Source organism: Mchenga conophoros, linkage group LG7 (genome assembly GCF_057382185.1).
Source record: "Mchenga conophoros isolate Kocher_MC1m ecotype Shallow Benthic linkage group LG7, M_conophoros_male_GT1.1, whole genome shotgun sequence".
NCBI lineage: Eukaryota > Metazoa > Chordata > Actinopteri > Cichliformes > Cichlidae > Mchenga > Mchenga conophoros.
In genome coordinates this window covers 43,618,454-43,641,774 of record NC_140532.1, presented here as the reverse complement: position 1 = coordinate 43,641,774, position 23,321 = coordinate 43,618,454, and the positions used below count along the sequence as shown (strand labels likewise).

The following is a 23,321-nucleotide window of genomic DNA, read 5'->3' as shown; positions in this document are numbered from 1 at the left end:
ACAGTTCTCACCTTCTGATGGAGGTAGCATGGCATAAAGGAGTGGTTCCAAGGGCTTGGCGAAGAGCAGGAGGTATTCTGATCCCTAAGGAGAAGAACTTCTCATCCATCAGCCACTTTCGTCAGTTTAGCCTGCTGAATGTAGAGGGAAAGATCTTCTTCAGTGTCTTGGTCAAAGACTATCTACTTTCTTGCAAAGAAATAACTATGCTGACAGATCAGTGCAGAAGGCCAGCATCCGGGGCTTCTTGGGATGTCTGGAGCATGCCACCGTCATCTGGCACCAGATTCAAACTGCCAAGAAAGAACGAAGAGACCTTCATCTGGCCTTTTGATCAGTTCTGCATGAGATCTTGTGGATGGCCTTCAACTATTTCAGTGTACCAAACAACATCACAGGACTGGTCAAGACCTGTTTTCAGGATTTATAGTTTTGTGTGAGAGCTGAGAACACCACCACAGCCTGGCAGCATCTGGGAATTGGAGTTATGGCAGGCTGCACGATTTCTCTTCTGGCATTTATCATGACAATGGAGTTGGTCATGCGGGCATCTTGGTGGGTAGTGGGAGATGAGAGACTCAGTAGTGGCCTTCATCTTCCTCCCATTAGAGTCTACATGGATGACATGACCATCATTACGAAAACAAAACCATGTACTAGGTGATTGCTATAAGCTCCGGGAAAACATCGAATGGGCAAGAATGGAGTTTAAGCCAAGTAAATCTCACAGCATCTCCATCATAAAAGGAAAACTGACAGCCGAGCAATTCTATATCAGTGGAGAACCAATTCCAACAGTCTTAGAGAAGTCCATCAAGAGCCTGGGACAGTGGTATAATGCAGATGTGGCAACTTGAACAACTAAGGCAGAACATGGCTAACGACCTCAAGCGGATTAACAACACTGCACTCTGAGGGAAACTGAAGCGCTGGTGCTTCCAGTTTGGGTTATTACCCAGACTACTGTGGCCGTTGACAGTGTACGAGGTCTCACTCAGTCATGCCAATCAACTAAAGAGGCTAATGAGCTCCTACGATAAGAAGTGGCTCAGACTTCCCAAATTCCTCAGCAGAGTTGGAATCTACAGTGAATGGATACTGTCATTGCCTATCCCTAAATTGAGGCTTGAGATCACACTCACGGAATTCCGGGACCCAATAGTGAGAGGCACTGCTCCCACCCTAGCAACAGGGAGGAAGTGGACCCCAGCCACAGCTGTGCCACGGGCCAAATCTGCTCTTCGCCATTGTGACGTGGTGGGTCACGTCCAACTTGGCAGAAGAGGATTTGGTCTTGGAGCAGTAACACCTCTGTGGCAACAGGCATCTGTAACCGAACGTCAAAAAATGGTGGTGGAGGAGGTGCGTCGACAGGAGGAAACAGTAAGACATGCCAGAGCCATAGCGCTGGCCAAGCAGGGTCGCTGGATGAATTGGGAGAGTGTTGAAAAGAGGAAACTCACATGGAGTGAAATCTGGGGAATGGAGTCCAATAGGCTAAGTTTCATCATCCGAGCGACATACGATGTGCTACCTTCCCCAATAAATCTGCAGCTGTGGTTTGGAAAGGACCCATCTTGCACCCTGTGTACAGTCACAGCAACATTTAAGCACATCTTGGTTGGTTGTAGGACTAGCCTTACTCAGGGCAGATACACATGGAGACACAATCAGGTCCTCAGGTGTCTAGCTGAGAAAATTGAGAGCAAGATAAAATCCATCAACGCTCAACCTTTCATGAACCAAGAGGAGCGTCAGTATTCATCAGCATTTGTCTGGGAGGGGGACAAGCCGAGGACTAGCCCTTCAACCTCACTGAAGGTTGCCAGGGATTGGCAGATGCAAGTGGACTTGGATCAGAGGCAAATTTTTCCCACAGAGATCGTAAGAACTACTCTGCGACCAGACCGCGTCCTTAGGTCTAACTCCCAAAAATTTGTGTACGTAACTGAGCTGATGGTACCATGGGAGGAAGCAATTGAAGAAGCATTTGAGCGTAAGACACTGCGCTATGCCAACTTGGCAGCTGAGGCAGAGGACAGAGGCTGGGAGATCAAAGTGTGCCCGGTGGAAGTGGGGTGCAGGTGCTTTGTTGCCAGTACAACAGCAAACCTGTTTATAGAGTTTGGGATCAGAGGACAGGCACGACAGCAGGCTATAAGAGAATTAGCTAACACTGCTGAGAGGACCAGTCACTGGTTATGGCTAAAGAGGGCTGACATCACTTGGGTAGCTAAGGCAGTCTGCTAACCGTGAGACAACCCGTGGTGGGCCTGCCTCAGGAGAGGGTGTCAAAAGGGTAGAAAACCTAACAGTAGAAATTTTGCTGGTTGACTGATACAGCTGGCTAAGAGCCTACTGGGAGCTGTGCAGTTCATGAAAGTGAAACCTAAAGGAGGAATGAAAGAGAAAAAAAGAAAAAGAAAAAAATGTTCTGCTCTTCTTCCCTTTTCTGGGAGGCAGTGGGGAGGTAGAGCGCACAGCCCAATCCGGCGGGGAGGTGCGGGATGCCAGGCACTCTCTGCTCTCTTCTATTTTGTCTCTTTTGTCTTATTTCTCTCTATTACCTTTTCTATTCCTTTGAAGAAGTGAGGCTCCATAAATATTAGAGAGGTAAGTATTATTTCTCAGTTGCGGTGAATTGATAGAAGAAAATAAATTGTAGAAAACTAAACAGAAGAAAGTAGAAGAGAAATAACAATTTAAAAGTTTATTTTAAATTGACACACTGACACACTCTGGGGCTTGATCAACCCTGGCAGGGCCTCCTTGGATGAGGGTGTCTAGTGATAACACCCGATGAATCCAAGGTCCACTACTGACGATGTGTCCCAAATTTTAATATGATAATGTAGACCAGATCTCTAATCCCTAAACCTAACCAAGGAGGGTAAAAAATGGTGGATTAGCCTGGGGATAAAAGACCAAAACACCCTGTGAAGTTGAGGCACACAATGATGTGTCTCGCTGGTAAAGTTTGTGGAACTTTTCAGAACAGAGCCTAAAGGAGAGAGCACGAGTTAACAAAGAAAGTCGATAACGCTGATGTCACCCCTATTATTGCTGACGGGGTCTTTATGTTTTCTGAGGATAGCTAGCATAAAGAAAGCATAATGTTGAAGTGTCTTTGTAGTACCCAGCAAACATACTACAAAGCCACACCAGGTCACGGTGATAGTGTACCATGGGGCACATAGTATGGGCTTGGGACCCATCTGGGGCTCCAGCCATGTTTGCTTGGTATAGCTGGTCTCAGTTAGCATACAACACAGATTGCTCATGGTTTAACTTTGCTCATGTTTCACCAACACCATTTAAAACCAGTGTATTGTATTTAAGTTCTAGTTGTTTGTTTTGATAGATCATCACAGTATTTTGACAGGAATGTTCTCTTCACACAGGAGAGTGATGGGCAGGTGGATGTGGCTGCAGTTACAGGCTTATAAAGAAGATCGGCCTATGCTTCTCAGAGTGGGAAGTCTGACATAGAGACTCACAGCTATTCAAAATAACTTTTATCCAACAACAAAGTCAGAGAATTGAACAGCAACGTGTGCAACCTGTACAACATTGATACTGATGGTTTTATTTTTGCCCTGCATTAGTAGGTTTTTCATGAATATTGTGGGGTTTTTTTAATATGTATATAGGTTTGCCTTCCTTGGTGAAATATATATTTATGTATCTTTTACTGATTTCAGATGAAGATCATTTTCCCCTTTATCCCCATTGTTTCTTTAGTCCTTTTCACTATTGACAACGAGTCAATTTGGAGCCCAAGTTAAAGATTGAATCCTTTATAATTTGATCTGAGGGTGCATGTGTGGTTCTCCAAAGAAAGAAAAAACACACTGGTTCATCATTCAGTTCGCAGTAATGACTCCGTAAGAAAAGTCTTACAGCTTTCTCATAAAGTGTCAGCTGTTTCTCCTTCAGTCAAGCTGAAAATACAGCCTCAACGGCAGTTGCAAAAGCTTCATTCACCAGCAGGAATTTATTTTTTTAAGTTCTGGTCTTTCAGTGCTTTATTGACAGTGTTTTTAGTCTGAAGCTGACTCTGCTTCCTCTCTGGAGGTCAGCTGTGTGACATCTGGCTGCATCATGTGTCAGACACAGACACACTGTCTCCTTGGGACAGTTGTGCACAGCTTTTGTCCTTTTTGGAGAACCGGCTTACTTTTGAGAACCAGATGTTATGTAACAAAATTTGTGCTTTTCACAGTGAAGCGTCTTACTGCTGCTTTTGATCGTTCGTTGATACTTTATATTTGTGATTCTGACTCTGAACCAGAGTTTTGTAATAATAGGTGTGTTGGGCCACTCTTGTTTTTCTAGTGGAAACGACTGAAACAGCTTAATTTGGGTATCAAACCTAATAAGCAACACTTTGAATAAATAGACATCTCACTGTGCCTTTCAAAGACAGATTACTATACACAATTAACAAAGGATTTAGAATAAAAAGAAACTCCCACACAATATTTTTTTTTTACAAAACAAAAGTGCAAGACCAATGTGTTTCTTTCTTTGCTGAAGAATCTTCCAGCAACATCCAGTTTCTCCTGTTCACTGTTTGTATAACTGAATGAGGTATGTGCAAACATTAAGGAAGTTATGTTGGTTGTAGCTTAATGTTTACTGACAACTGACACTGAGGTTTTCCCTGTCTGGATAGCTAATACATTTTCCAAAATGTAACCTTTCTTTTGAGACTTATGGCTCTGTATCCCTTCCATGAGATGATTTTCCTGTTGTGTTTTGTGATGCAATTCTCCACTAAGCTTTGAGACAAATAAAAATAGGTTAAAGGTTTTGGCTTAACTTCATAATCACGTCTTTGTCTCTCTCTGTGTAACTTTTTCAAACTTTTAAACAGATTGCAGGACAATAAATAACTTTTCTTTAGAGCAGCCTGTTAACCCTCTCAGGCCCAAATTAAGTTTTTTGTTGCTAATGCACAACCAAGTCCTGCAGTGGTACTTCTGAGTAAAAAAAAACTCATTAAATATGTATGTGGGGTAATCAGGTTGTTAGTTTTTAACTGTTGCAAATCTGCAACTTCTGCCTGGAGAGGGTTAAGGGTCTTTCATGATCACTGGGCAGAATCCTTAAGCAAACAAAAGTCATGCCCACATGACTTATTCCACATCAGACACATAACTTTTTAAGTTGTTGTTTTTGTTCCAAACACCTTTTATTCTTTGGCCCAGAAAAAAGTTAATCATTTCAGCGCTCAGTTAAATGTGTGCTGCATCCATGTGAATGATCTGAAAAGACTTCTCACCCGAAAGCGACAGACCTACAACAATGATTCAGCACTTAGGACTCCTGGTAGGTGACAGTTAAAACTATTTTTATGTTTACATTATGTTTTTTGAATTGTGAATGGCTAGCTCAAGCATATAAATGAAAGGAAAACTTCTTTTTTTTGATATTTAAATGACTGCTGTATATGGAGAATTGACACAATCCATAAAAATAATTGAACATACAGACTGACAGATGTAAGTTTAGGGAAATGTGGTATTGAAAAATTAAAATTTGATTATTTAGCATGATTGACGTTAAACAAAATGTACCTACATTTTCCATAAAAACATTTCTTGATTTCTTTAAAAACATTTTTACAGGTAGCTTATCCTGTTGTATTTGCTGCCATTTTTGTGTGTGGTATCGGTGGGACATTTCATTATGGATACAGCGTGTCTGTGATGACCTCCCCCTCTGTTGTAAGTGAGATACTTTACTAAATTAAAATACAGACAACCTTAAGCTGTATTTTCAGCATGCATAGACAAGTCTATACCTGTTCACCTTGTTGTAGTTTATAAAGGAGCTGGTGAAGCAAACATGCGTGCAAAGATACGGTCTCTCCCTGGAGCCATGGCAGCTCTCGCTCATCTGGTCCTTCACAGTGTCCATTTTCTGCATTGGGGGTTTACTGGGGTCGCTAACAGCTGGTTCACTGGCGTCAAAATTTGGCAGGTTGGTGTACATGAGCATAAAAATTCCATATTCTGTTTAGCTATTAACATGGCACTGTCAAAGACATGCATAAATAGATGTTCTGCGTTGGCCTCAGGCTCTAAGTCTCTGTTTTCCTGTCCCATAGAAAGCGATGCCTTTTGTTAAACACCTTTGTGGCTATACTTGGCAGCGTGTTGATGCTCTTGAGTAAAACAGCCATGTCCTTTGAGATGATCATGGCAGGACGATTTTTCTTTGGCATTAATTCAGGTAACCTTTTGAGCAAACTCACTGGAGCTAGTTTCCCGGCTGTCCAAACTGTCACCTCATTGAATCTGGTCAGATTGTGTATGTGTGTTGTTGATTTTTCCTGTTACTTTAGGAGCCAGTCTTGCAGTTTATCCAATGTACGTCATGGAAATCGCTCCTCGGAAGCTGAAAGGGATTGTTGGCGTGTTCATTGGTTCCTTCATGTCTTTGGGGAAGTTCTCTGGCCAACTGCTGGGGATCAGGTGAGGTAGCCTACATGTGAAAACGAAAGTATCTCACAGTCCTGTGAAAAACTAAGTACATCTCGTGATTCTAACACCTTCAGCAGAAATAACCAGAAGTAATCATTTTCTGTATAACATCATCATTCTCTCATTGTGGAGGAAATTTGGCTCACTCTTCTTCACAGCACTGCTTTGGGCATTCATTTAGCTTTCTTAAGAGCTCACCACAGCATTTCAGTCAGGTCTTAATTTTGACTGAGTCACTGCAGCCAATGCAACAGGACTGCAAAGGGTCAGATCATGTGGTATTACAATGTGGGACATATTCACATATTTGTAGACATTTTTTTGTGGATTGGTAAATTTCATCTGGCCATTTCTCTGTAAGATGCTCTTTTGACTTGTTACCGTTAGCCTAATTAGATGCAAAATGTTCCTTCAACTCCTTAGTAAAACTTAATTTCCCAGCCTTTCATTGCACATTCCCAGCTTTTTTGAGCTGTCTTGTTGCCATGAAATTCATCATGAGCTAATATTTTACATGAAATTTTAAACAACATATCTTTTCTATTTTGAACAAAATCTGAAATTTGAAAATCATTTGCATTCAGCTTTTATTTGCATTCTACACAACATCACTACTTTAAGGTTTTTAATAGTATTTAACTGTATTTCTGAAAAACAGTCCTTTATGGTTCGTATTATTTGCAATTGCAAAAAAAGGAAAAAGAACAAAAAAGTGATAGTTGCAGGGATGGATGGCCACACTTCAAAGGCAGTGGAGGAGGCTAAAGTGATGTGGGAGTGGAGGGAACAGGGTTGGATGGTACATCAGGGACATTTGAGTGAACATGACTGCGCAGGTCCCGCTTCAGTTTCAGGCCCCAGTCCGCGAGATCTTCAACGCACACCTCCGGCAGAGCTTCAACAGCATTCCGAGGGAGACTGGGGACATTGAGTCCGAATGGACCATGTTCAGCGTCTCCATTGCCGAAGCTGCTGCATTGAGCTGCGGCCGCAAGGTGGTTGGTGCCTGCCGTGGTGGTAATCCCCGAACCAAATGGTGGACACCAGAGGTGAAGGGAGCCACCAGGCTGAAGAAGGAGTCCTATCGGGCTTGGTTAGCCTGTGGGTGTCACGGTTTGCAGGGCAAGCCGTGTGGATTTGTAGTAAGGACCCAAAAGGCGGCAGCTCTGGTGCAGGTGAGTGTTTATTTACAGGGGTGTAAGTACAAACAGCGGTGGCGACAAAACATGAAACCGGAAACCTAAACTGGGTAAACTAATAAGACAAACCAGAATGAGGATGCAGGGAGGTCCGGAGAAATACATACGAGGAGACGCAGGGAGACCAAGGGGAAACAACACAGACGAACCAGCGATTACTAAGACAGAAAATACAACTTAAATACACTCAGAACACAGGGAGATTACACACAGGTGGGAGACACAGCTGGGAGTGATTAACATGACGAGACCAGGGAGGCAAACTGAAAACACTCACATAAGATGCAGACCTTCACAATAAAACAGGAACACACGGGGGGAACAGGGTAAACACCAATTAGAGAACAGAACCAAAATCGCGAAGAGAAAACACAAAACGCTGGGTCAAAAGGACCCAGGATCATGACAGTACCCCCCCCCCCCCCCCCCCCTCAAAGGCTGGCTCCAGACAGCCCAACAAGAAACAAAACAGCCAGAAAAAACAGAAAACAACCCGACCAGGGCGGGCAGCGGGGGCCCAGGAAGGAGGGCTCGAAGCAAAACAAAACCGGAGCACCAGAAGGCCAAAAGACAAAAACAAAAAACGAGCCCAAAACCAAAAGAAACGAAGCACACCAGAACACAGGAAAAAACAGAGCCCAAAACAGAAGAGTTCAGGGGGCCGACAGCACAGGAGTCCAAAACAGTTCAGGGGTCCGACCGTGCAGACGGCAACGGCGGCCACTCAGGCGATGGCGGTCCGGGGGCCGGCCGTGCGGAAGGCAACGGCGGCCACTCAGGCGATGGCGGTCCGGGGGCCGGCCGTGCGGAAGGCAACGGCGGCCACTCAGGCGATGGTGATCCGGACCAGGCGAGGCTGCAGAGGCTGGACCAGGCGAGGCTGAAGACTCGGATGAAGCTGGACCAGGCGAGGCTGAAGACTCGGATGAAGCTGGACCAGGCGAGGATGAAGACTCGGATGAAGCTGGACCAGGCGAGGCTGAAGGCTCTGAGGCTGGACCAGACGAGGCTGAAGGCTCTGAGGCTGGACCAGACGAGGATGATGATGATGCTGCAGCCGGCGAGGATGATGATGATGCTGCAGCCGGCGAGGATGATGATGATGCTGCAGCCGGCGAGGATGATGATGATGCTGCAGCAGGTGGCTGGACGGGCTCCTCGGGCCCTCCAGCTGAGACAGGTGGCTGAACGGGCCCCTTGGACCCTCCAGCAGAAGCCATCACAAAGCCAGCAGGCATGGAGTCCTCTGGCAGACATGAAGGCAATGGGTGCTGTGCTGAGCACTGGCCCTGCTCAGACAGCACTGACACGGAGTTGTTCTCTGAGGGCTGCTTAATCTTCAGGGGTCCAGAATCAGCTGGGGACTGAGACCTAGCCTCTGGGGAAGCCCTGGAGTGCAGAACGGTGCTTGAAGCAGCTAAAGCGCGAGAAACTCCCTGACTGGACCTTAAATCTTCTCCCTGCATGGAGTGAATGAGTGGAACCGGTACTGCTGGAGCCAGAGCTACGGGTAGCGGGGGCACTGGAGCTACTGGGGCCTGCGCTACAGGCGGCACTGGAGCTACTGGGGCCTGCGCTACAGGCGGCACTGGAGACTGAACTGAGGGTGGCACTGGAGACTGAACTGAGGGTGGCACTGGAGACTGAACTGAGGGTGGCACTGGAGACTGAACTGAAAGGAGCACTGGCTGCGGGGGAGCTAACTGAGCTGAGAGTGGCTGCGGGGGAGCTAACCGAGCTGAGAGTGGCTGCGGGGGAGCTAACCGAGCTGAGAGTGGCTGCGGGGGAGCTAACCGAGCTGAGAGTGGCTGCGGGGGAGCTAACTGAGCTGCCGGTAGCTGCACAGGCGATAAGCAGCTCGCGTTGACATCCGCCACACAAAACGCAGCCCCTGAATGAACAGTCATGCAGTCTGAAAATGAAAAAGAGTCCTCACTCACCACAGCCGGTGATTTAGAAGCCCGAACGTACGGCTGTGGGGTGGCGCGCTTGCGGCGCGATCGGCGTTTCCTCCCCGCATACGGCTCCGACGGGCCGGGCAAGATCACATCCGGCGAGTCGGGCAGCGAGGCAGGAGTGGCTGAGAGAAGGTGAGGTGTGTGCCGGAGAAAAGCCTGTATGGTCGGAGGAAGGGAATTCAGTAGCCATGGCAGGCCGGAAAAGAGACGTTGTAGCCGACCTTCCACGGCGCGGCGAAGCTCGTACGGAGGATTCTCCAGCCACAGCCCGAGGAGGATCTCCACATTGTAGCCGATGTCATCCTGGAGCTCCTCGGACGGATTGACTGCCGCTGGGTCCATGGTGGCTGGTTCGTTCTGTCACGGTTTGCGGGGCAAGCCGTGTGGATTTGTAGTAAGGACCCAAAAGGCGGCAGCTCTGGTGCAGGTGAGTGTTTATTTACAGGGGTGTAAGTACAAACAGCGGTGGCGACAAAACATGAAACCGGAAACCTAAACTGGGTAAACTAATAAGACAAACCAGAATGAGGATGCAGGGAGGTCCGGAGAAATACATACGGGGAGACGCAGGGAGACCGAGGGGAAACAACACAGACGAACCAGCGATTACTAAGACAGAAAATACAACTTAAATACACTCAGAACACAGGGAGATTACACACAGGTGGGAGACACAGCTGGGAGTGATTAACATGACGAGACCAGGGAGGCAAACTGAAAACACTCACATAAGACGCAGACCTTCACAATAAAACAGGAACACACGGGGGGAACAGGGTAAACACCAATTAGAGAACAGAACCAAAATCGTGAAGAGAAAACACAAAACGCTGGGTCAAAAGGACCCAGGATCATGACAGTGGGACTCCGGAGGCAGCCGACAGGTATCGACAGGCCAAGCGGAATGCGGCTCGGGCAGTGGCTGAAGCAAAAACTCGGGTGTGGGAGGAGTTCGGAGAGGCCATGGAAAAAGACTTTCGGGCTGCCTCGAAGAGATTCTGGCAAACCGTCAGACGTCTCAGGAGGGGAAAGCGGTGCTCTACCTGCACTGTGTATAGTGCTGGCGGAGCGCTGCTGACGTCGACTGAGAAAATTGTCAGGCGGTGGAAGGAATACTTCGAAGACCTCCTTAATCCCACTGACACGTCTTCCGAGGAGGAAGCAGAGTCTGGGGATGAGGGGAATGACCCGCCAATTTCCGGGGGCGAGGTCACTGAGGCAGTTAAACAACTCCTTGGTGGCAGAGCCCCTGGTGTTGATGAGGTCCGCCCCGAGTTCCTGAAGGCTCTGGACGTTGTAGGGCTGTCCTGGTTGACACGCCTCTGCAATGTTGCGTGGAGATCAGGGGCAGTACCTGTGGACTGGCAGACCGGGGTGGTGGTCCCCATCTTCAAGAAAGGGGACCGGAGGGTGTGTTCCAACTACAGGGGGATCACACTCCTCAGCCTCCCTGGGAAAGTCTATGCCAGGGTGCTGGAGAGGAGAGTTCGTCCGTTAGTCGAACCTCGGATACAGGAGGAACAATGCGGTTTTCGTCCTGGTCGCGGAACACTGGACCAGCTCTTTATCCTCTCCAGGATACTTGAGGGTGCATGGGAGTTTGCCCAACCAGTCTACATGTGTTTTGTGGACTTGGAGAAGGCATTCGACCGTGTCCCTCGGGGTGTCCTGTGGGAGGTGTTGCGGGAATATGGGGTGTCTGGCCCATTGCTACGGGCCATTCGATCCCTATACAACCGTTGCAAGAGCTTGGTTCGCATTGCCGGCAATAAGTCGGACTCGTTCCCGGTGGGTGATGGGCTCCGCCAGGGCTGCCCTTTGTCTCCGGTTCTGTTCATAATTTTTATGGACAGGATTTCTAGGCGCAGCCAAGTGGCGGAGGGCTTTCGCTTTGGTGGCCTCAGAATCTCATCTCTGATTTTTGCAGATGATGTGGTTCTGTTGGCTTCATCGGGTGAGGGCCTCCAGCTCGCACTGGAGCGGTTCGCAGCCGAGTGTGAAGCAGCGGGAATGAGGATCAGCACCTCCAAATCTGAGGCCATGGTTCTCAGCCGGAAAAGGGTGGAGTGCCCACTCCGGGTCGGGGATGAGTTCCTGCCCCAAGTGGAGGAGTTCAAGTATCTCGGGGTCTTGTTCGCGAGTGATGGGAGAAGGGAGCCGGAGATCGACAGACGGATTGGGGCTGCAGCTGCAGTAATGCGGACGCTGCACCGGTCCGTCGTGGTGAAGAGGGAGCTGAGTGTAAAAGCGAAGCTCTCAATTTACCGGTCGATCTACGTCCCTACCCTCACCTATGGCCACGAGCTGTGGGTAGTGACCGAAAGAACGAGATCGCGGATACAAGCGGCAGAAATGAGCTTCCTCCGAAGGGTGGCTGGCCTCTCCCTTAGAGATAGGGTGAGAAGTTCGGCCATCCGGGAGGGGCTCAGAGTAGAGCAGCTGCTGCTCCACATCGAAAGGAGCCAGCTGAGGTGGTTCGGGCATCTGACAAGGATGCCCCCTGGGCGCCTCCTGGGTGAGGTGTTCCAGGCATGTCCCACCGGGAGGAGGCCCCGGGGCAGACCCAGGACACGCTGGAGAGATTATATCTCTCGGCTGGCCTGGGAACGCCTTGGTATTCCCCCGGATAAGCTGGAGGAGGTGGCTGGGGAGAGGGAGGTCTGGGCCTCTTTGCTTAGGCTGCTGCCCCCGCGACCCGGCCCCGGACAAAGCGGATGAAAATGGATGGATGGATTATTTGCAATTTATTTAAGTGCAATTTATTTAAGTGCAATTTATTTAAGTGCAATTTATTGCACTTTGTTACCATGTATGAAAGAATTATATGCAAAAATCTTTGTCCCTTTAAAACTTTTCATAACTGTGTTTTTGGAAGCATGTTGCTATTTTAGATATTAACCTGTGATAACTTGACTATTGATGTTATACTTGCAGTGAGTTACTTGGTACAGAGAAGCTGTGGCCCTGGCTGCTTGGTTTCATCGGTTTCACTGGGTTGTTTCAACTCATCACCCTGTTCTTCCTGCCAGAATCTCCCAGCTTCCTGTTGCTGGACAGAGGAGACCAACGAACCTGTGAAAAAGGTGTACAAAAACATTTTTAGCCTTAGGGGATTTTTTTTACTTAGTGACTGTTAACTTACCATTTAAATCTCATGTTTTTTCATGCCACCTTAGCTTTAAAGCAGCTTTGGGGCAATAAGGACTACAGCAGAGAGATCGAGGAGATGCTGGAGGAGAAAGCTGCCCTGCAGAGTGTCCGCAGCTACTCAGTGTTGGAGCTGATTCAGAACAAAACGATCCGCTGGCAGCTGATCACTGTCGCTGTAACTTTCACCTCAGTGCAGCTCTGTGGCATCAATGCTGTGAGTGTATATGCTAGAAAGAGAGGAGTCTTTCTTTCACCAGTCTCTGTAATCTCCTTTTTTAGATTATGTTCTTTCAAAAAATCCTGTAATGTCTAAATATAATAAAATGTAATAAATACATAACTAACAATAACAGTGAAATATTCAGCAGGAAAACTGGCCAGTTTCAGTAAAATGAATAGAAACATTACACAGTTTCTTATCTGTGTATGTTTAACTTCTCTACAGGTGTACTTTTATTCTTTTGATGTGTTTCGTGCGGCGGGAATCCCAGAAGAAAAGTTACGATACACTGCCTTGGGGACAGGGCTCTGTGAATTTTCTACTGTTGTATTCTGTGTAAGTACTCTTTCACTGATATCCAATCATGTTTGTATCCAATAAAAAACGGACTGTCCAGCAAAATATAGGTGCTCAGCTCAAGAACGACAAACTTTAAAGGACAAAAAGTAGTGCAGCACAATGACTGATCCAAAGGTGTTTACTTGTGCAAACAGACTAGCATTTCAGCAGGTGGAGCCAGAGTGGACAAAAACTAACAAGGGCAACTTGTGTCCTATGACTCATCGTCATTTCTTTGTTCAGACTTCTGTTGAAATGTTAGTCACTTAGCACAAGCCAATTTTAGGGAAACTTTGTGTTTAACATCCTGTAAACACTCTTTCATTAATGTTTGTTTTATTTACTTCCTGCTGATGTATCAAATCATTTAAGGGAAAAAACGTCTGGAGGTCTCACCAGTGATGTAAATGCCTTGTGGCAGCTGTTTTCATGTGTAATCGTAGCTCCCCCATGTGGCTGTTTAATTAATTGTTTAATTTTAATTCTGTGCAAAACATTTACAGCAGCAGGCTAAATCTGTTCTCATGTTGCAGTTCATGATTATTAACAGAACAGGAAAAACGGCCCTGCTCTTCAGAGGCTACGCAGGAATGTCTGTGACACTAGTTTTCCTCACCATCACTTTGTACCTGCAAGTAAGTCACTGCAAAACTAACCACTTTTAAAAATATATTTATATATACACTACCAGTCAAATGTTTTAGGACACATTATTTTTTTTCCATTTTTTAATTGAAAATTACGCTGTTTAATGTCTCATTACACCCTGAAATGAAAGCATAGTACAAATAAGCTGTTGGAGTTAAAAGAGAAATCATGGAATCAATTTATAGACAAAAATGTATTCTAAAGTTTTGATTTATCAAAGTAGCCAGCTTTGGCAGATATAACAGCTGAACACACCCGTGGCATTTTTTCTGCAATAGAAATCCAATATTCTTCAGGAAGTTCTTCCCATATCTTTTGCAGAAGTTCCCATAAATGTGTGACACTTGTAGATTGCTTTGCTTTCACTCTTCTTTCCAGTTCATCCCAAACCAGCTTGATGGGGTTTCAGTCTGGAGCCTGTGCTGGCCTCTCCATGTTTTCAAGCTAATTATCTCATTCTTTTTTTCCTGAGGTAGTTCTGGTAAAGCTTGGACTTATCTTTTGGGTCATTATCTTGCTGTAGGATAAACCCCAACTAGGCGCATACCCGAGGGTGTTGCTTGGGGCTGCAGAAAGCTGTGGTAGCCGTTTTGGTTCAGGGTCCCTTTCACTCTCACCATCAAATTTCCTTCCCCACATTTGACAGTTGATACCACACACTGTGAAACCATCCTTTCGCCTACTCGAAAGGGTAGTTATGATGGGAAGATTTCAAATTTTGATTAGTCCATAATACCTTTTTCCAGTCTTCAGTAGTGCAATGGCAGTGTTTCATGGCCCAGGCAAGCCTTTTGTCTTATTCTGATTATTCTTAGCAATGGCTTTCTTATTGCTACTTGTCCTGTTAAACCTGCTCAAAGTCTTCTCTTCACAGTTGAAACTGGGACTTGCTTATTACGACCTCTATTAAGCTGTGCTTGAAACTGTTGTCCTGTGAGCCGCCTATCACGCAAACTGTTAACTCTCAGAAACTCGTCCTCAGATTCAGTTGTGGCTTTGGGTCTGCCAGAGCTCTTCCCGTCTGAGTTTCTGAGTGCCTTTTGATGTCGAAGGAAACTGTACTCACTGACACCTTTACTTTCTTTGCAATTTCTCTGTAGGAAAGACCTACATTTTTAGGTGCTATGATGGTCTGTCTCTCTTCCATTTTTCTCGCCATTTTTGTAGCCACACACTTTCTGTAGTACAATACTGTTCAACTGATGCTCACGAGGGCATGGTACCACAGTGTGTTCCAGCACTGCTTTTATGCAGACAGAGGGGCCAGTAAGTAATCCAGAAAAGTTGCAATTAGTAGCACCAGCTTTCAATGGTTGATCAACCTCCATTGCTGAACGACAGCTTTAAATTGTTAACCCATTTTGTGTTCCCCGAAAAAGACCTTTTTTAAATAATTTTGAAATGTATATTATTTTTTAGTTTTGGGTAAACTTACCTTCACAAAAAAAAAAAAAACATCTGGCAGTTGACCACTTACCTTTGTACCATTTCAAACTATTCACTGGACTTGAATGACTTGAATTGTGATAAATGACTGGAAAAATTGGGGTGTTCTGAAACCTTTGACAGATAGTATATACATCTGCATATTTGAATAAATAAACAAACTTAAACCCTTTTGTTTTCCTCAGAGTCAGGTCTCCTGGATGCCGTACTGCAGCATGGTCCTTATTTTCCTCTGTATAGTCTTTTTTGCCATTGGTCCAGGTACGTTTATCTCTCAAGCTAATATTTCTAAAGACTGTAAAATTAACACCAAGAAGTTTTTCTTTTTGACCAAACAATGAGGAGATCTTATTGTAGCATGTACATTTTCCCCAAAGTTGGAGTCACACCTAGTCTTCCAGGGGAACTCTTTGCTCAGCCTTTCAGATCGGCTGCGTACACAATCTCTTGCAGCCTCAACTGGTTAGTCCTGTTTGTGGTTGGGATGGTCTTCCCCATCCTAGTGGTAAGTATGTTAAAAGTATGTAAAATGTGGCATATTTTTAAGATCATTTGAAATGTGTCAAGCACAAGGACTGACAAATTGCCTCCAAATGCTTTATTTCCAGGAGAAACTGGATTACTTTTGCTTTCTCATTTTTCTGTTTTCTTGCTTCATCTGTGGGCTTTATATGAAGTTCAACGTCCCCGAAATCAAAAATAAGACACCGCTGGAGATCGCTGCAGAATTTGATAAGATGCATTGCAAACCCAAAAGAGAAGACGTGACTGAGAAGTACGCCAATAGAATCATATCATACGAAACCAAACTGTGATTAGATTTATTTAAAAAAATGAAAATATGCTGTTAAATGTGCAGCTTGAATTAGTCACTGTATGTCAGACAGACAGGATATGAATGACGTTAATAAATATTTAGGATTAAACTGGTCATCACGGACATAGCACAGAGGTTTTTTTTGTTTTTGTTTTTTTTACTGATGAAGGACATTCACACTGCACCAAAATAACTGTGTAATACAAAAAACAAATAAATGACAGAAAAGTCATTTTATCTACTATAAAAACGTATTTTCTTTTTTTCTTTTTCTTTCTTTACAATGGATACGCAGTAAGATAAAAAACAAACAAACAAAAAATTAAATATAAAATAGGACATTTTCTGTCAATGAATAATTTATTTCTGTTTTCATACCTGAACTTTTTTTGTAATTTTTAACATTTCTGTCAAACATTTTCTTACAGTTTATACCCGAACTTTCTTTCATTTACTACAACAGTATAGTATATGGCGTAGAAAAACTGAGCTGTGCTGTTGTAACTGCACTTCTTTTTCTTATGTTAAGATGTCTTAGGGATTCAGTGTGTAGTTAAATGTCTTTACACAGACAGAAAGGAGAGTTTCACTGGTCCAGCCCACTTATGATCAAAGTGGGCTGCATATGGCCCATGACCCATATTGTGAGTTTGACACGTTATAGATCTTTCACTCTTGTTTGATTATTAAAAAAATGATTTTAAAGTGAGTTGTAGCAGCATTTTTTTCTATTTGCGTTTTCTTACTTTACTCTAAAACTTTAATATCAGACCTTAAAATATTGTTGTGTTTGCTCTTGTGCTTTTTGCTATAAGCTATGATTTTTAATTTCTCCTCAAATGTGGTAAATCAACCATAAATTACACAATAATATTTAACTCGTCTGAAACATGATGCATTTCTATAGTTGAAACTGCTCCACAGTCTTTTTCCATCCTGACCAGTTGTATCACTGGAGTGCCGTTTAAATACTGATGACGTTAAAACCCTCCTGGGTTTTAATTGCACCTTAGAACACATATGCATCAACACTACAATGAGCGGGTGGAGGGAGGTTTGGAGTCTTCTCCCACCCCCATTCTCTGCGGCCTGCTGGAGCGGGAGGGCTAGTAGGAGGAGTTGGCCGTCCGACTGCGGTCTGGGGTGTGGGGCCTCCCTGCTGCTGTGGAGTCGGGGTGGTCTGCCTCTCCCCACCGCAGGGAAAAGGGTAACACCACCTGGGTCTGGGTGCAATTCCCCCCTCCAGGGGCAAGGGTACCTAGACCCGGTTTGTAGAGTACGCTTGGGGAGTGTGATTGTGTGTACAGCGTCTCTTTATGTCTGTCTCCACGTTGGTTGAGTGTGGAGTGAGTGCATATGAGAGCATGAGGGTGGGAATGGATGTTTGTGTCTGTGTGTGCCTGTATGTCTGTGTCTATATGTCAGGTTGGGTATCAGACGCCACCTCTCTGGGGACACCTCAGGCCCTCCAAGGTTTGGAGGCCTATCTCCACCCACCACCACTTCCCCTGCCGGTGGCGGACTCCCTCAGGTGTCGGTGTGTTGGTGGTTCTTTGTGTCTGGGGGTGGGTGTCCGGGTGCACACCGGCTCACTCCTTGGCGGCCGCTTGTCGGGGCCTGGGGCCTGGGGCTCGCTCGGGCCCCTTTGGAGGTGGGGTGCCCCCGGCCTCTCGGCCTAGGGCTCGGTCACTCAGGCGCAGCTGGGGGCCGGCGGAGCTCACGGGCGCGTCACTGCAACTCCCCCTGACTTCTGCTCCGCGGCTGCTGGGCGAGCCCTCATCTGGGACTCTCCTCAGCTCTTACTGGGACAGTGGCGCGGCTGCCCCTCTGTTGGTCTTCCATGGTCTCTTGTGTTCTGGGGGCCTCTGGATGTCTGGAGTTTTGATCTCCTCCATACCCGCTTCACACCCTGGAGGACGGGGCTGTGGCCCCCCCACACTCCCTAGCAGATCATTACATGGAGAAACCTTTGGAATGCAAGCATGCTGATCCACACAGGTATGCACACATGGGTATTCACAGACGCGAACTAAAGCTTTCTTGGCTGCTGCCTCAAAGCACACTGTGCGCTGTCTATCTTGCGTGCTGCACAATATCGTTTATTACTTAGTAAATACTGATATCTATGACTAGCTAGTTTATTGTGATGGTGCTTTGTTTTCTCTATTATTATGTTGCTCTTTGTTGTTTGCTGTCTCCTCTGTTTGTTTTTGTTTGTTTGTTTGTTTGTTTGTTTTTTTTCTCCATACAGGTGACCCAGGAGTTTTTTTTTTTTCTCTCTCTTCCCCCCCCCTTCTCACCGTCTCTTCTCCCCTTTGGTTTTCTTTCTTTCTCTCCCCCTCTCTCTCTCATTCATTCCCCCTGTCCTATTTATTAAAAAAAAAAAAAAAAAAAAAAAAAAAAAAAAAAATGACAAAGGATGAACTGAAGCTCTGCCATCACGTAATGTCGCATACTGCTGTTTCTGATGTCATTTAGGAAAAAAAAAATAAAAATAAAAAAAAAAAAAATAAATACTGATGACGTTTTTCCACCTGTGTGACACTATATATAGAAAAAGAGGGTTGGTTATGTCATGGTGGTGTGTCATGCAGATAAGTCCCAGCCCAAAGGGACTTACAGTACAGCACATAGAGAAACAACCGCAGTACACAAACCACAAATGTACAAAACATGAGTTTTACAAATAATATTTGCTACAAAACAAACAAAAAAACCCCAAAAACTGCGAAGCTCAAGTTTGATGTAAGTTACTAAAAGGTGAAGAGATTTAAAAGCATACTTGAAAACGCATTTTCTTATTTTTCTTAAAGGGGCAATGCAGTTTAACATATATGGAGCATGAGACAGATGTGCAGCACATAGTATATAGCTGTTGCCTATTTCCAACACGTTTCCCTTGTTGGGCTTTTACATTCACAATGCACAAACAAAATGACAACATTCAATTACGTAAAAGCACCTGTGTGACACTATACATATGAAGTTAACAGTGTAAAAACGAAGAGAGGGAGACTGAAAGAGAAATGAAAATGATTTCCAATGTATGGATGCTTGTATACAGTTTTTCTCTTCCTGGTGACCCTTAAGGCTGCTTTGTGCATAAATGTGAGGATGGGGATGTGTTTCTGGGTGAAATTGGACAGTATGTCTCCAAATTGTTGCTGTTACTTTGAGCGCATGCTGCTGATAACGCTTCTGCACATGAAACGCAAACCAAATGATTCATAAATCAAATATCAGAAATGTTTTGCTTTGATACATGCAGCGTGTACTTGAGCTGCTCGAGTCGCAGCGGGACTGACAGCCATCAGCAAAACTCCCATTAGTTACGCACACATGTAGCCTGTGCACATGTGTGTGCCTCTGATAACACAATCTACCCACTCCAAGCTGAAAGCTCCGCAGCACCATGGGTGTCAATGCAGGGGGGCGGCAGGCTGCGTGCGCGTGTCCCACGGCCGTTTACGTCATTAATGAGCACTTAGTCAAAAGGAGGGGTTTCAACATGTGCACAAAAACAGAGAAGACGCTCAGCGGCACGCCTACAAAGTTTTGGGTACATTTGAGAATTTAAATACCTCTTTGAAAAGAGGAGCTGCACATCAGCAGGTGTGGACCATGGAGGCAATGGACACAAGCATCTCCACCGAGGAGAAGAAGAGGCGCCTTGAACAAAAGTAAGTTCAACTGGGGTAATATTGCACACGAATATGTAAACTGCTGCTAATTGAAACACTTTTTAACCTAAAGATGAATTTCCACGATCAGAATTTCTAAGGTTTTACAATATATTTTTAAAAAAAGAACACAAAAAGAAAAGAAAAGTCGTCAGTTTCAGCTCTTTCTTTGCATTTTTGCTGATCACAAGTTAATTACGTATTTTTACATCATAAGAATACTGTTGCTCATATAATAAGTTAGACAATGAATTGCAAAAAATAAATTTAAAAAATCCACTGGTATATTTCCACAACTTCCAGTGCTTTCTGACATTCTGACCTATTTCTCTATTCTGAAAGTTTGCACTCTAACCTACACAACTATTTGAATCATCAGCTTATTCAGCTGCTTCCTGTCAGTAAGTGCTCCTGCATCAGAAACACTCCCTTGCTGACAGCTTTTATTTTCTGTGTGGAACTCAGGAGAAACACATTCACAGAACAAGAGCTTACAGATTAATTATTTACAGCAACTCTATATGTATGAACTGTCAGGAAAGGTTGAGACTGGGCCATCCTGGTGCTGCAGACAGGCCTCCCTGCTCTGTGTGGTTAAAAGGTAGCATCTGGGGGCAAATGATGTAGAAAATACATGACAGACAAAAATACGTCATGATTATTTTTAATATGTTGTTCAAAATACACCATGTTAAGTATTTGGCAGTCATTTCAAACATCTGTGATGACATTGGTTTTGATAACATCTTTAGCCTCCACCCAGCACCACCCTGACTTGAGGGAGTTCAAGGGTAGGATAGGTTCAAACTAAGTATGGAAGTCTCTGAATTTCTTTGGTGGAAAAGAGAAATTAAATCATAGCTTCACACACTAAATGACTTCTGCCCCTTGAAGATTCATTTAATCCACATCTCAGGGCAGACCTGATGTCAAAAAGCCAAGACGCAAACTGAACCTTAGGAAACCCATTCTGATAAATGAAAACATCAAATTGACCATAGTGCATAAAAAATGAATTTCTATGACTGTCTGCCTTCAGCTGTGTTTCTGTTTGATCACAGGGTGTTTGTCAACAGAAGCCTGACGCTGGAAAATATTAAATGCTATGGCTTCGACATGGACTACACGCTAGCAAGTAAGTAGAAGCAAAAAAAAAAAGTTTAATCATCTTTATTTATTCTATTTGATATTGAGTTATCTGTACTTCTCCTTGCTTTCTGAGGAACATGACTGTGTCTAGCACAGAGAGTCATAGGATTATTATTTACCTACAAATCCTTAAGTTTGCAGTGTTGTGATGATGTCAGCTATACAATGTTTACATTTGATACACTTGGCCAAGAACAGTACAGTTTATGTATAACTGTATAATAACGTCATTTTTACTTTTACTTTAACTTGATTGTTTAATTTATGTTTACTGCACACTTTTAAAAATTGCCACCTATTTATCTATAGTACAATATATAGAGTGTATAATGGTCTAGATACCAACAGGATACCATGTATCCTACCAATAAAGTCATTATTACTTAACAAAGGATAAAACCCTTCCCTGAGCAGAATGAAGTATAAGGTACTTAATCTATATTTGTTCATTTTTAAACTATATTTTGCTTATCATACTTTTTACAGCATGTGTATAAAATATTAAATCACCCTGAAGATGCTACATGTTGTCTTCATTCATAATTTTGAACTCTCTGTGCTGAATTCTTCATTTTAGTTTCTGACTTTCCTTTCAAACAAGCTGCACAACAGTGGATGATTGTGTATTCATGCTTTTGCTGTGTGCATTTCTGCTTGCAGCGTATACGTCTCCCGACTACGAGAGCTTGGGCTTTGAGCAGATACGAGACAGGATGGTGTCCATTGGATACCCTCATGAGATTCTGCGCTACAAGTACGACCCCAGCTTCCCCACTCGGTTAGTTCCAAGTCGATTTACGCTACAATGAAGTAGCCAATCAATTCTTCTTATATTTTTTTTTGTTCTTGTCTATTATTGATAAACCTTCTCCCCTTTTCTCCCCCTCAGTGGCTTAGTGGTTGACACTACATATGGGAACCTCCTGAAGGTGGACTCAAATGGAAATATATTAGTCTGCAGTCATGGCTTTCAGTTCCTCAAAGGGTAAAGTTGGAAACAAGTGAATACAGTAAAGAAAATGTTTGTATAATCTATTTTGTACTGTTTGGAATGATAGAGATCATCGAGGTGAGGACAGGCAGAGAGAAAGAGACAGAAACATAAAGACTAAAACCCAAGCAAGGCTGGGCCAGTTGAATTCAACACACACACGCACACACACACACACGCACGCACGCACACACGCACACACACACATATATATATATATATATATATATTAGGGGTGCAACGATACTCGTATCGATATTGAACCGTTCGATACAGTGCTTTCGGTTCGGTACGCATATGTATCGAACAATACAAAATTTGTAATTTATTTTATCAACTTTCCTTCTGACTATGCTGTCTGTGTTGAGCGCTCAGTGAATCTGCGTTCGACTGCTCCGCCTAGGGTCGACAGTGCAGCCTAGGCGGAGTAGTCGAACGCAGATTCACTGAGCGCTCAACACAGACAGCATCGTCAGAAGGAAGAGCGCAGGGCAAGCTAGCGAGACAGAAGTTAAGCTCTCCTTACATGGACCTCCCCCACCCTCATTCAGATCTGGCGTTTGGAATTATTTTGGTTTTCATGTGACGTATGACCCTGAAGGTAAGCGAGTCATGGACTAAAGTAAAACAGTATGTTGGATGTGCCATGCAATGCTCAATTACATGGGTGGGAACTAGTGTGTTAGCGCAGTTAGCTCGTTAACGTGTTGGCCGTCTAGCCCCATGCACGGGGCGATCGGCGGTAGCTCGTTAACGGAGATTTGCCGTGTTGTGGCGTTAAGGTCATTTCAACGAGATTAACCTGAAAGCACTAGTGGGAACACAACGAATATGACTGCACATTTACGCCGACATCATCCTAGTGCAAAGACAAGTGGAAGCAGACAAAAAAAAGCAAGCATGCTACTAACTTTAGCCGAGTCATTTAGACAGCTGTTAGCACATGATTCTCCTTATGCTGCTGAGAATATAGCCCAGAAGAAGCGGATAGTATAGCTTTTATTTTCGAAAGAGACATTTCTCTGTAATAAACTCTCTTTTCCAAAGATGAGTGATTCCTCAATCAGATACAGGGCTTGCAATATCGCTAGCCCGACGTCCCGGAGCTAGCGATTTTTTTCAGTCGGGCTACCAAAATCTATCTCTGCCCTGCCCGTCGGGCTATTGTAGGAAGGAAAAATATATGTCAATGCTTTTGCATTCTTTCAGAAATGTAGCTGGGTAATTATGTCATTG

At 44.6% G+C, this 23,321-nt stretch overlaps 2 protein-coding genes across 3 annotated transcripts in view; both read left to right on the top strand.

The window, feature by feature from the left end:
• The first annotated feature begins 5,287 nt into the window (after positions 1-5,287).
• Positions 5,288-16,898, top strand: slc2a11l (solute carrier family 2 member 11, like). The gene is made up of 12 exons (XM_085279430.1): positions 5,288-5,335; positions 5,635-5,729; positions 5,825-5,985; positions 6,113-6,237; positions 6,350-6,479; positions 12,580-12,728; positions 12,822-13,009; positions 13,241-13,351; positions 13,888-13,989; positions 15,634-15,709; positions 15,826-15,953; positions 16,057-16,898. Exons 1-12 carry the CDS (start codon positions 5,308-5,310, stop codon positions 16,261-16,263), a joined length of 1,500 nt encoding a protein of 499 aa, XP_085135556.1. The 5' UTR covers positions 5,288-5,307; the 3' UTR covers positions 16,264-16,898.
• Positions 16,899-19,795: 2,897 nt separating this feature from the next.
• Positions 19,796-23,321, top strand: part of nt5c2l1 (5'-nucleotidase, cytosolic II, like 1) — a 16,291-nt gene continuing 12,765 nt past the window's right edge. For both annotated transcript variants that reach the window (XM_085279431.1, XM_085279432.1), the window contains exons 1-4: positions 19,796-19,945; positions 21,007-21,080; positions 21,755-21,872; positions 21,984-22,079. In XM_085279431.1, the coding sequence (XP_085135557.1) occupies positions 19,887-19,945; positions 21,007-21,080; positions 21,755-21,872; positions 21,984-22,079 (347 nt within the window). In that variant the 5' untranslated portion in view covers positions 19,796-19,886. The remainder of the gene's footprint in view (positions 19,946-21,006; positions 21,081-21,754; positions 21,873-21,983; positions 22,080-23,321) is intronic.